The sequence below is a fragment of the Chiloscyllium plagiosum genome, unplaced genomic scaffold (genome assembly GCF_037043375.1).
Source record: "Chiloscyllium plagiosum isolate Xiang-an unplaced genomic scaffold, Cpla_swu_hap1 HiC_scaffold_4, whole genome shotgun sequence".
In the NCBI taxonomy this organism is placed as follows: domain Eukaryota; kingdom Metazoa; phylum Chordata; class Chondrichthyes; order Orectolobiformes; family Hemiscylliidae; genus Chiloscyllium; species Chiloscyllium plagiosum.
In genome coordinates this window covers 30,040,620-30,054,134 of record NW_028270142.1, presented here as the reverse complement: position 1 = coordinate 30,054,134, position 13,515 = coordinate 30,040,620, and the positions used below count along the sequence as shown (strand labels likewise).

The window sequence follows — 13,515 nt, the reverse complement described above, 5'->3', positions numbered from 1 at the left end:
CAACCTCCTTCGTCACCTTTTCAAAGAATTCAATAAGGTTTGTGAGGCACGACTTGCCCTTCACAAAACCATGCTGACTATCCTTGATCACATTATTCCTATCTAGATGTGCATAAATCCTATCCCTTACAATTCTCTCTAAGACTTTGCCCACAACAGAAGTGAGACTCACCGGCCTATAGTTACTAGGGCTATCCCTACTCCCCTTTTTGAACAAGGGAACCACATTTGCTATCCTCCAGTCTTCTGGGACTACTCCTGTAGACAAAGAGGACATAAAAATCAAGGCCAATGGCTCTGCAATCTCCTCCCTTGCTTCCCAGAGAATCCTAGGATAAATGCCATCAGGCCCAGGGGACTTATCTATTTTCACCTTTTCCAGGATTTCCAACACCTCTTCTCTACATACCTCAAAGCCATCCATTCTACTTATTTGTGCCTCAGTATTCTCATCGACAACAATGCCCTGTTCCTGAGTGAATACTGAAGAAAAGTATTCATTCAGTGTCTCCCCAATCTCTTCCGCCTCCACACGCAACATCCCCCTACTATCCTTGACTGGACCTATTCCTACCCTAGTCATTCTTTTATTCCTAACATACCTATAGAAAGCCTTAGGGTTTTCCCTAATCCTATCTACTAAGGACCTTTCATGTTCCCTCCTTGCTGCTTTTAGCTCTCTCTTCAGGTCCTTCCTGGCTACCCTATAACTCTCAATCGCCCCAATTGAACCTTCACGTCTCATCTTGAGATAGGCCGCCCTCTTCCATTTAACAAGGGATTCCAATTCCTTATTAAACCACGGCTCCCTCGCACGACCCTTTCCTACCTGCCTGACCGGTACATAATTATCAAGGACACTCAATAGTTGCCCCTTGAACAAGTTCCACATATCATTTACACTCTTGCCTTGGAGTCTACTTTTCCAAGCCACACATCCTAAGTCATGCCTCACCGCATCATAATTTCCCTTACGCCAGCTATAATTCTTGCCCTGTAGTACACACTTATCCCTCTCCATCACGAGTGTAAAAATCACCGAATTATGGTCACTATCCCCAAAGTGCTCACCTACCTCTAATTCTAACACCTGGCCTGGTTCGTTACCCAGAACCAAATCCAGTATGGCCTCACCTCTTGTTGGCCTGTCTACATATTGTGTCAGGAAACTCTCCTGCACACATTGAACAAACACTGACCCATCTAACGAACTTGAGCTATAGCTTTCCCAATCAATATCAGGAAAGTTAAAGTCCCCCATAACAACCACCCTATTACTGTCACTCATCTCCTGAATCACCTTCCCAATCCTTTCTTCAATGATTCTAGGACTATTAGGAGGCCTGTAAAAGACTCCTAACAGGGTGACCTCGCCTTTCCTATTCCTAACCTCAGCCCAAACTACCTCAGATGGCAAGTCCTCATCCATCGTCCTTTCCACCGCTGTAATACTATCTTTGACAAGCAATGCCACACCTCCCCCTCTTTTACCCCCACCTCTAAACCTACTAAAACATTTAAATCCCGGAACCTGCAACAGCCAATCCTGTCCCTGTTCTAGCCATGTCTCCGTAATAGCCACAACATCGAAGTCCCAGGTACCAACCAACGCTGCAAGTTCACCTACCTTATTTCGTATACTTCTTGCATTGAAGTATACACACTTCAAGCCACTTCCCTGTTTACAGGCACCCTCCTTGGAAATTGATGCCATGTTCCTCACCTCCCTACACTCCAGGCCCTGCACCCTGAAGCTACAATCTGGGTTCCCATGCCCCTGCCGAGTTAGTTTAAACCCCCCCCAAGAGCACTAGCAAACCTCCCCCCAAGGATACTGGTTCCCCTCAGGTTCAGGTGTAGACCATCCTGTTTATAGAGGTCCCACCGTCCCCAGAAAGAACCCCAGTTATCCAAAAACTGGAACCCCTCCCTCCTGCACCATCCCTGAAGCCACGCATTTAATTGTTCTCTCTCCCTATTCCTCGAATCTCTATCACGTGGCACGGGTAACAAACCAGAGACAACAACTCTGTTTGTTCTAACTCCAAGCTTCCAACCTAGCTCCCTGAAAGCCTGTCTAACATCCTCAGCACTCCTCCTACCTATGTCGTTGGTGCCAATGTGGACCACGACTTCGGGTTGCTCCCCCTCCCCCTCCAGGACCCGGAAAACACGATCAGAGACATCACGTACCCTTGCACCACTCCTATACCCTGGGATAGGGTATAGGAGTGGCCTGATCTGGCTTGGGCCTCCCACTCTGCAGCATAAAACTATGGGCAGCTTAGGGGTTAGAAAAAAGGTGGTGAGAAATTCATCTGGGGGATTTCATGGCTTTCTTCACTACCACCTGCAAATCTACCAGTGGGGGCCTGGGAAACTCTGCCCATGGGATATAGTACACATTTTCTAGATCTCACTGTTGGCCTTACTCATTGCGGGAGGTATTGTGCTGTGGGAGCTGCTTAGAAGAGGGGTTGTATGTCAGGGTGTTTAGTCATGTCCCTGACTTTGTCAACCATGAAGGCAAGTGGAATATCCTCCTCAAATTTTGCCGGCCCTCAGCAATATGTCACCATCTCCCCTTGCCCCACAATGACATGCAAGCTGTGATCCTCACCAACAGAGTCACCACAAAGCCTACCTGGGTGAAGACAAGGATGAAACAAGGCAGTCTGACTGCACCAATTTTCCTTTCTATCCTGCTTGTTGTAATATTGCAAATAACCTCCCGCAAAATCCTCACAGCCCTAGAGATAATCTGCAGAGCAAATGGAAAATTGTTCAGCCTACACCACTTCCAATCCAAAACTAAAGTCACACTTACCTCAGCCATTGAACTGCAGTGTACAGATGACACTAAGAGTAAGTGATAACATGATTGAAAAGTATAAGCTCTTGAGGGGTCTTGGCAGGAATGACATGAAGAAGTTGTTTTTTTCTTAAGGAAGACTGTAGAATTAGGAGTCACTGTTTAAAAACAGAGGTCACACAGTTAAGACAGAGATTAGGAGAATTATTTTCTCTGAGTCAGGTGCCTTTGCTCAAAAATGGTGGAAGCTGAGGTCTCTGAATATGTTAACGTAGCACTAGATAGATTCTTGTCAAGCAAAAGTATTGGGGGTAGGCAGAAATGTGGAGTTGAAGCTATAGATCAGCCATGATCTAATTAATTGGCAGGACAGATTTTAGGGAACAAAGAGCCTTCTTCTACCCCAATTCACTTATCCGTACATTTCGTTAGAAGCTGAATTCCATGTCATTATTGACTCCTTTTCTAAAGCATATGAGAAAATGAGTATTTCAGTCTGCACCAGGAATAGAATGTCACACAAAATCTACTCTTTGTGTGACAGACAATTTGCAACAACTTACTTCAAGCCAAAATGATTCTCATAGAACTAAGAGGTAGTGACAGAGCACTGGGGGAGACTGAATCCAACAATCCAGTGATGCAGTGATCCAAACAAATGGAACCCAGCAAGGAGTGACAGTTAGTAATCCTTGCCCTCAAATGAACATTGTCTGCTCTCTCTGAGCACAGATTCTTACTGGGCCTTCTGCATCTCAGAATCAGATCTAATCGTTGTTACAGAAAGGAAGGAAAGAAGAAAGTGTTGTCTTTATATTGTGCCTTTCACAACTATGTCTACAAACCAAGTCACTTTTGAAGATGTCAGCCCACTGTTGAAATGTAGGAAAGATTACAGGCAATTTGTGCCCTGTAACGTTGTAGAAGCAGCAGTAGTTATAATGATGAGATAATTGGTTTTCAGATATTATTTGAGGAATAGATATTTGCCAGAGCAATAAATGGAATTCCCTTGACCTTTTCGACATTATCCTGCAGCATCCTCACGTCTACATGAGAGGGTAGTCTTACCTGTATGTATCATTTGAAAGACAACATTTCCTATCATGTGCTAGATTTGGCTTGGTAATTTCCACTGCCTTATATTAAATGTAATGTTCTGTAACTAGATCCTTTACAGTTTCCAGAGTTCTTGAAGCCTGATGAAACCACTGCCTGGTCTCTTAAGAGTTCAGCTGATTATTTTGGCATTGACTTGTGTTTAGTGCTTGGCACTGACAGTTTTGGTGTGCGCGGTTACTAGCTGCTTTGTTCTTTTTGCTGACTCTTTTTAAAAATTCATTCCTCGATATGTTGGTGTCACTGATAAGGTCAGCATGTATTCTCCAACCTAACTACACTCTGAGAGAATAGAGGTAGATCTTCTTCCTAACACATTAGGGATCACATGGTATTCTCCCAATGCCTTTGAATGTTATCATGTGGTCTGAACATTGCTGGCATGAGAACCAGAAGCAAGTGACCCAAATGGACCCAAATGCATGTGCACTCCAGCAACTGCATATGCTTTTGTGAGAAAAAAGTTACTCAGTTCTCTTGGTCGTCCAAGCCCATACCATTTATGTACTGAGTGAGCAGTCTGAGGTGATATGTCTGGTATTCTTCTGTATCTCAGTCTTTAAAATGACTGAGTTAGTATAGCCCAATAGGCCTCCAAGTAGTTCATCAAGAAGTCATGCATAATCATGGCCTGCTTATTCAGTGCTTACTGCAGCACTGTACAAGAGCCCACACAACAGACATTAACCTTTATAGGGGCTGGGCAATACCTCTTGGTATTCTCAGCATTTTCTGACTGCTAGGGTGGCATGGCAGCTCAGTGGTTAGCACTGCTGCCACACAGCGCCAAGGAGCTACCCTCAGGTGCCTGTCTGTGTGGAGTTTCCTCTGGTTTTCTCTCACAGTCCAAAGATGTCCAAAGGTGGAGTTGCATGCTAAACTGTCCGTAGAGTCCAGGGATGTGCTGGCTAGGTGAGTTAATTATGGGGGTGACAGGGTCTGGATGGGTGGCTCTTCGGAAGGTTGGTGTGGACTTGATGGGCCATGTGGTCTACTTCCACACTGTAGGGATTTCAGATTTTAGTATTTACTATTCTTTTTATTCCCTTTTTCTGATTTTGCTTTGGTGCTTGCTGCAGGCTTTTAGTTTACTTGCTTATATTCGCTATAGTTTTGGCATTAGCATTTTTAAAATTCTATCATGAGTTAGCCTTTGTTGCCTGTCTTTAATGTCCCTTGAGAAGTCTCTTGGTAGTGAACTACATTCTAAATGTGCTGCAATCCATGCTGGCTAGCGACATCTCCTTAGGAAGGGAGTTCCAGAATTTTGACCCAATGCTTGTGAAGGAACAGCAATATATTTCCAAGTCAGGATGTTGTGTGACTTGCATGTGGTGCAACGACTACCCCTGTCCTTCTCATGCAGCTATGACAGAGAGTTGTGGACAGGAAGAGATTTAAGAGTTGGTGGTGAATTGGGAGATGGCACAGGGCAGGGTGACGTTAGGCACATGGACACACAAGATGGCCACTGAGCCATAAGTTGGCCACTTCACACACAAGATGGCTGCTTGACCACAATATGGAGAGAGACCCCAGCAGACCAAACACAGACACTGCCTGGGGCCACCAAAATGCCAGCACAATGCACTCACAACCTAGTTGATTAGTTTAAGGCGGGTGGGGGAGAGAATACACATGAGTAGCATACACTGCCTGCCGAAGTGACTGGGTCCAGCCAACACCTTTGATAGAAATGTTAATAGTGTGATACCGACTCAATACAAAGTGCTAATAGCCAGGGCTGCAGTAATTGTCCTTCTCAGGAAGAGCGATTAGCGCCCATTACTATGGCAATGGACTTCTATGCAGACATTGAAACTGACAATGTCTGCACTGAAACTGACAATGACTACACTGAAATTAACAAAGGCTGCACTGGAACCGACAATGACTGCACCGAAACGATCATAGATTCTGCAATGTTTACAACAAACAAACTATGTTACAGGGACAATAACCTCATCACTGACTTATATTACAAAATGTATAAAAGTGTCTTGACCTGTGCTCTGGGGAGAGAGAAGACTCGCAGCTGACCACTGAGCTGTTGGTGTCTTTCTCTCCCCGGAGCTCCGGTATTTCCTTGTACAATAAACTCTGCCGCTGAACCCTGACTCTGACTGGCCATAGTGGCGAGAGGTACAAAGCCTTGGGGAATTTGAAAATGATTAAGAATTTTAAAACCATGTTGTTTAACTGGGGACGAATGTAGGTCATCCAATATATAGTGTGACTTTGTGGGCGGCACGGTGGCACAGTGGTTAGCACTACTGCCTCACAGCGCCTGAGACCCGGGTTTAATTCCCGACTCAGGCGACTGACTGTGTGGAGTTTGCACATTCTCCCCGTGTCTGCGTGGGTTTCCTCCGGGTGCTCTGGTTTCCTCCCACAGTCCAAAGATGTGCAGGTTAGGTGAATTGGCCATGCTAAATTGCCCGTAGTGTTAGGTTAGGGGTATGGGTGGGTTGCGCTTCGGTGGGTCGGTGTTGACTTGTTGGGCCGAATGGCCTGTTTCCACACTGTAATCTAATCTAATCTAATCTTGATGTGTGTTGGGACACGGCAGCAGAAATTTGGATGACCTTAAGTTTGGAAAGGGTGGAATGTGGGTGATCAGCGAAGGGTGCAATGGAATAGTCAAGAGTAGAGGTAACAAAGGTACAAATTAGTTTATGTAGTTATTTGGCATAAGTACCTGTCTAAATTAATGTGGATGCATGTTTCTCCATGACCTATGTATACTATTTACTACTTGGCTTTGGCTTCAACTAGTTGGTTTTGGTAAAAAGGATGTTGATGGATCATCTCCAATGTGCTAGTTTAACCTTGGGCGAACTGAAGAAGAGAGTATTTGAGGACCAGAATTTCAAACTAAGCTCAGGGTTTATCAGGCATAAGTGATCCCTGCACTCTAATATGCATTGAAGACTCAGACACATACAACAGGCTGGAGAGTTATAACCTGAGGGGTGCCTTCTTCCAGATTCAGTGGCAAGAAATATGGTCCAACAGTAACTTTCTCTCCCAAGCCAATGTTCCAACTTCGAGGCTAAACAAGCTCCACTGCATCAGTTGTTCTTGTACCAGAAACTGGACTCCCCAGGAAACTGCACTACTTGGAAATTAGTCACAGCAGGAGATTCCCAGGACAGCAGGAATGCTTCAAGGATGTCCTCAATGCATCCCTGAAGAGGTGAAAATACTCTGCTGGCTCATGGGAGTCCATAGACTTGTGACCAATCAAAGTGGAAGAGGTTCATTTGGGATGGTACTGAACACATTGAGTTATTTTGGGAACAATCAGAGGCAGAGGTGAAGTTGAGGCCAGAGAAAATTCAGAAACCTCCAAGCCACCCACTTACCCAATCCTCCAAGCCACCACCTGCCCTGGATGTGACAGAGTGGGTAGATTGCATGTAGGGTTTAGCAGCCATCTTGAAACGCAGCAAATCAGAGCTGAAGTAAGGCACCCTTCATCCAGAGGAACTGACAAAGAAGACAGTTTAAAAAAAGAATTGTGAATGCTGGAAATCAGAACCAAAAACAGGAGTTGCTGGAAAAACTCAGCAGGTCTGACAGCATCTGTGGAGAGAAAGCAGAGTTAGCATTTTGGGTCGGTGATCCTTCCTCAGAACAGAGGACAGAGTTCTGACGGAGGGTCTCTGGACACGTAAGTTGACTGTGATTTCTCTGCACAGAAGCTGCAAGACCTGCTGAGCTTTTCCAGCAACTTCTGTTTGTGTTTCTGATTTACAGCATCCACAGTTCTCTCGGTTTTTAAGCAGAGTTATTGATTCAGGTCCGGTGGTCCTTCTTCAGGAAAGTCGGAAGTACTTTTGTTTCATATTGAAACGAGGTGCATTTAATGTTTGCAACCCGTGTTTAATGCTGGTTGCCGGTTCGCGGGGGATGGGTATTTCTGGTGAGATTTACTGCTAACGATGTTTGGTGTTTGCAGTTTGGGTTTGATGATAGCTGGTCACTTTTACTGCTTGCTAGTTTTCTCCTAAGCATGTTTCTGGTTAGTTTTAGTGCTAACTGTGTTTAGTGTTTGTAGCCTGGGTTTGATGCCAGTTGGTTAGTATCGAGTCTTGCAGCGTTGACAGTGAAGCGGTTGCCCCCTCCAGTTAAGGAAAGATGCTTGGTCTGGTGCCGGCAGCTCCCATGCTCTGGTTACTCTCTGACTGAATGAGAAGGGTCAGGGCTGGGAGGAGGGATTTTCCGTGCCGGGAGGTGGGGAAAGAGGGAGGTCCGGCTGGAGGGGGGGGGGTCCAGCCTGGGGCCGTCAGACGGCTGTCTGTATCTCTCCTTAGAGAGAGAGAGAGAGAGGGCTCGGATTACACTGTGCGAGTTAGAAAGGAGAGAGTCTCAGTCGCAGGCTTTTGTCACTTACTGGCGGCTGAAGCGGGCTCCTTCATTTTCATCGATGTGGCCATAACTGGGTCATTCTCCTCACATTAGACATGGACTACAGGTAAAGGAGTGTACCCACCACACCCTCTCCCCCCTAGCCTCTGTTTATTGTTTAGTACTTGCTTTTTGCTAACTTGCTGTATGGTTCCTCCTCCCTTCTCTCTCTCTTTCCGTGCGTGTGTGGCAGGTTCTGCAAGACCACCCTGACCCAGATGTTCCTTTTCCTCTGGTGTTGCAGAATGACCAACGCCGCCCAGGTTCTGGAAGGTAAGGACCAGCAGGAGGGAGAGGAGTGGGGAGTCAGGGGCAAGTTGTAACAGCAGTGTGCATCTTAATTCCTTTTTTTAAATTTCTTGTCTCATGGAACAGAAATTCACTTTATTATATTTGGGAAACGTTAAGCGTTCAGTCTATACTGTGACTAAAATCCAGTAATATAAAATAAAAGCGTTTCAGTTTGGAAATGTTTTAACCTTTCCATGTTCTCATTCGTTTTTGCCTTGTATCTCATCAATACTTTGTTTAACCAGCTTCCCAAAAGCAAACTGAGCTGGTATGGTAAAAAGGAGTGTTTGTACTTTAGGGAATGAGGATTGGATGAGGACATGGAAAGGATTTCCTAATTCAAAAGCTTCTGTGATTTCTGTGGCACAGGCTGCAGAACTGTGTGGTAGCAACTCAAGTTTGCAAGTGGCTTGCTTTAACTATTTAGCTGAATTGGCAGGTCACTGATATGTGTTAGCTCACCTCAGGCTGCCAGTACTCACCACACAGCCATGAAGAGGTGCTTTGGGAGAGACATTTGCAAATATATTGTTACAACACAGATGCCGGCTTTAAACAGAACTGGGATTTTATTTAAATAGCTTTACAAATTAATGAATTCTTGCACATCTTCCTGGTTTCTGTTTTAATAGGAAAAAGTTAATGTTCTTCCTGGTCCTCAGTCAACGTGAAGGTGAATTTATATTTACACTAATGAAACAATGTTGCATTGTGAATTAGGTCAGTCCGTATGCTCTGAATTTATGTTTTAAGCTGGATATGCTAAATGTTCCAGGAGTATAATGTGACGTTCCTTTATTTTTACTGGAATTTAGAGTGCTACCCACATGCGCAGGTGAATCACTGTGTTTATTCATCAGCCTGAGAAACAATGGGAGAGTCTATTTCGCCAATGAATTGATTAATGATCACATTGCCTGTGTTTTTGCCCCCAGGAAGTGAAATGGGATTTCTGATTTTAGCTCCATACAGACACTGTGCCCATTCTGTTTGTTTTCTCCCAGGAATATCACGGGATATTCTTCATTTCAGCCTGCTCCCTTGCAACTGAACCTGAGTTTCAACTCCCATGGTATCCCACCTAATCCTGAATTGAGTTCTCAGAAAGATATTTTGGCCCCAATGCCAATACCTCATTCCTTGCCTTTACATCCACATCCCCACCTATCTCCACTGGATTGCACGGTAGCTCAGTGTTAGCACTGCTGCCTCACAGCACAAGGAACCTGAGCTTGATTCCAGCCTTGGGCAACTGTCTGTGTGAAGTTTGCACATTCTCCGTGTGTTTGGGTGGGTTTCGTCTGGGTGCACAGTCCAAACATGTGCAGGTTAGATGTTAAATTGCCCAAAGTGTCCAGGGAAATAGGAAGGGTTTGGAGGGATATGGGCCAGGTGCTGGCAGGTGGGACTAGATTGGGTTGGAATATCTGGTCAGCATGGATGGGTTGGACTGAAGCGTCTGTTTCCATGCTGTTCATCTCTAGGACTCTCTAACTCTATGTGAAGGCTAGGTGGATTAGCCATGGGAAACATGGGATTACAGGGATGGGGCAGGTCTGGGTGGGATGCTGTTTGGAGCGTCAGTGTAGACTTGTTGGGTCAAGTGGCCTGCTTCCACACTGTAGGGGATTCTAGAAGTTCTAAATCCCCTGTGCACTGTCTCTACATTAGCTCAAAAGGTGTCTCGAGCTGGGGCACAGTATCAAATTAGGGATCTTCCATTAAACACTGAGATTAATATTTGTTTCTTTCAGAAGGCCATTAGTTTGTGGAATTCTCTTCCCCAGACAGACTTGGATCTGGGTCTTTGAATATATTCAAAACAAAGATAGATTTTTGATTGATGGTGGGGGATGTGGTTATTGGGAACAGTCAGGAAAGTAGAGTTGAGGCTGCAATCTGATCAATTTATCAAATGGCAGAGCAGTCTTGAGGGCAGAATACCTTACTCCTGCTCCTAATTCTGGTGCTCACAGCTCAACTTCACCAATGTTCTTTTCAATTCCACAAACAGAAACTCCAAATTAATTCACAGGTTTTGGTCCCACACTTCCGTCACATCAACCGTCGTTGCCCTCGTCTGTTTCAACTATATTGTGTTCACCTCCAAGTCAACCCATGGCCTCACCGCACCATAGTTCTTTAATTTTATCCAATCCTTCACCTTACATTTGCCTTCGCTCCTGTAAACAGTTTGTTGCAGTCGCTCTCCGACACCACCATAAGCTTGCAGTCTCAAGCATTTTTCCTCTGCCTTGCTACCTTTCTCCCACCTTAACGACTGACTTCTCTTTCAGTCATTTCCTTGTACCTCTCGACAATTCTGAGTGCAGATCAATGAATCCCTTCATCTTTAGTCCACTGGCAAAATGAAACAGCAGCAAGAGGTCTCAGAGAATTACATTGCATTTTGCATGAAAATCTCAATGAAGTTTACATTAGCTTTCAAAATGATGTTGATCCAAATAAAAAAAAGACCGACTATAACTTCAAATAAAATGGAAAATGGTATGAGTTATAGACAACAAAGTCAACTTGTTTTTCAATTGTGAAAATTCCTGTTGACTATGTTTGGAAGATTGTTCATTTTCCAGTTTGTTGAACTTCAAGAATTGACAATTGATGGAGAGAAGGGTTTAAAGAGTCATTGAACCCAGTTTCTAAAGTGGATGAATGTAAATAGTTTGCTCACAAACACCATCCTTTATCTAATCTCCTGAACTTGCCTGGCTGGTTGATAAAAAAAAGAATTTTAACTTCAGTGGTAAACTATCTGGATTAAAACACTTCTGGCGTTTTGTTCGCTGTCGGGATAAAAGGAAAGACCAAAATCACTGCCTTGGATTAGATTACCTTTAATGTGAGAAACAATGGCAGCTATAGCAATCCTGCAGTTCGACCTCTGCTCATTGCTGGGGGTTAGTGAGGATGCCAATGGTAAAGAGATGAAGAAAGCATGCAGACAGAAGGCTTTGGAATGTCACCCAGAACAAGAACCCAGATAATCCCAAGGCAGTGAAATTGTTCCATCAGTTATCCCAGGCTCTGGAAGGTCTGACAGATGCAGCTGCAAAGGCAGCCTATGATAAAATCAGAAAAGTGAAAAAGCGGGCAGCAGAGAGGAACCAGAAACAGCAAGAGAAATAAAGTGAAGCTTGACTTGGAGGCCCATGAAAGAGAAGCCCAGCTCAATGAAGCAGAGGAAATTAAGATTGCAAAGAATTTAGATGAAGTGATTGCCAGGCTAAGGGAAGAGGGCTCCATACGCTTAGAGGAACAGCAGAGGCTGGTCAAAGAACAAATACTGCTGGAGAGAGAGTAGAGGCTGCAAGGATCTGATAGAGTCATAATGTGATAGAGATGTACAGCATGGAAACAGACCCTTCGGTCCAATCCGTCCAGGCCGACCAGATATCCCAACCCAATCTAGTCCCACCTGCCAGCACCCGGCCCATATCCCTCCAATCCTTTCCTATTCATATACCCATCCAAATGCCTCTTAAATGTTGCAATTTTACCAGCCTCCACCACTTCCTCTGGCAGCTCATTCCATACACGTACCACCTCTGTGTGAAAAAGTTGCCCCTTAGGTCTTTTTTATATCTTTCCCCTCTCACTCTAAACCTGTACCCTCTAGTTTTGGACTCCCCCACCCCAGGGAAGAGACTTTGTCTATTTATCCTATCCATGCCCCTCATGATTTTGTAAGCCTCTATAAGGTCACTCCTCAACCTCCGACAGTCCAGGGAAAACAGCCCCAGCCTGTTCAGCCTCTCCCTATAGCTCAAATCCTCCAATCCTGGCAACATCCTTGTAAATCTTTTCTGAACCCTTTCCAGTTTCACAACATATTTCCGATAGGAAGGAGACCAGAATTGCACACAATATTCCAACAGCGGCCTAACCAATGTCCTGTAGAGCCACAATATGACCACCCAACTCCTGTACTCAATACTCTGACTATTAAAAGTGATGTCCGAACTGATTCTGTAAACAACTCAACCCCTAAACGGAAACTGAAATGGAAGTGTAAGAGGGATGACGAATCAAATGATGGCTACTCTCATGAATACCTCCTCTCAATTTTGAACAAGTACGGTGAGGTTTTGAACTTGCTCATATCTAGAAAAAAAGAAAGGATCTGCTAATGTGGAATTCTCCTCAACCAAGACTGCTGAGCTTGCTTTTAAAAATGAGACAGGGCTAACAAGTAACCCACTGAAGATCTCCTGGTTGGAAGGATCACCCCCTCCAAATACAAGCAACCCTGCATCATCATCTTTGGAGACAGGTTCCTCTAATCTATTCCAGAATACAGCACGCACAGAACGAGATTATGGAAGTCCTGTGATGATGAGGATGCGACTGGTAGCAGAATGACAGCAGCTCATCAAACTACTTCAAGAGGATGATTCTTAAACTTGGCATTGGCAAATGCTTCAGATTCCCTTCTGTTCCCCCTTGAACCGAAATAAACTGCTCTTTATTTTTATTAATCGGCAAAAAAACCCGCTTCTCCTGCCATCTGGTTTTCAATGGAACTTGATGTAGTAAATGTTCTAAATATCCTGGAATTAATCAAGGAGGAATGACCTCATTTATGTTTTAACCTAAGTCTGGTAGACTCCCAGCCACGATGATTTCACTTTGAATCATGATCGGGCTGTGTTTAAATGACAATGGACATGTGATCATAGAGGTGATTTCACTTTATATCACACAACTGTGTAAATGTAACCCAAATTCAAAGTCAGGATCTAAACTGCCACTTGTTTGAAACCCTTACGTTAGCAACCCAGTTCACTTTACTTTGGAGTTAATTCACCCTGAACAATCCAATTTACACCACATACATATTGCATTGATGCAATACCAAAAAAATT

At 44.4% G+C, this 13,515-nt stretch overlaps 1 protein-coding gene and 1 pseudogene across 1 annotated transcript in view; both read left to right on the top strand.

Moving 5' to 3' along the window:
* Window positions 1-8,253: 8,253 nt before the first annotated feature.
* LOC122549324 (collagen alpha-1(XV) chain-like) overlaps window positions 8,254-13,515 on the top strand; it is a 265,827-nt gene continuing 260,565 nt past the window's right edge. Inside the window, exons 1-2 of the mRNA XM_043688956.2 lie at window positions 8,254-8,408; window positions 8,535-8,614. Of these exons, the coding sequence (XP_043544891.1) occupies window positions 8,398-8,408; window positions 8,535-8,614 (91 nt within the window). The 5' untranslated portion in view covers window positions 8,254-8,397. The remainder of the gene's footprint in view (window positions 8,409-8,534; window positions 8,615-13,515) is intronic.
* On the top strand, window positions 11,503-13,051 carry LOC148150100 (dnaJ homolog subfamily C member 17-like; annotated as a pseudogene).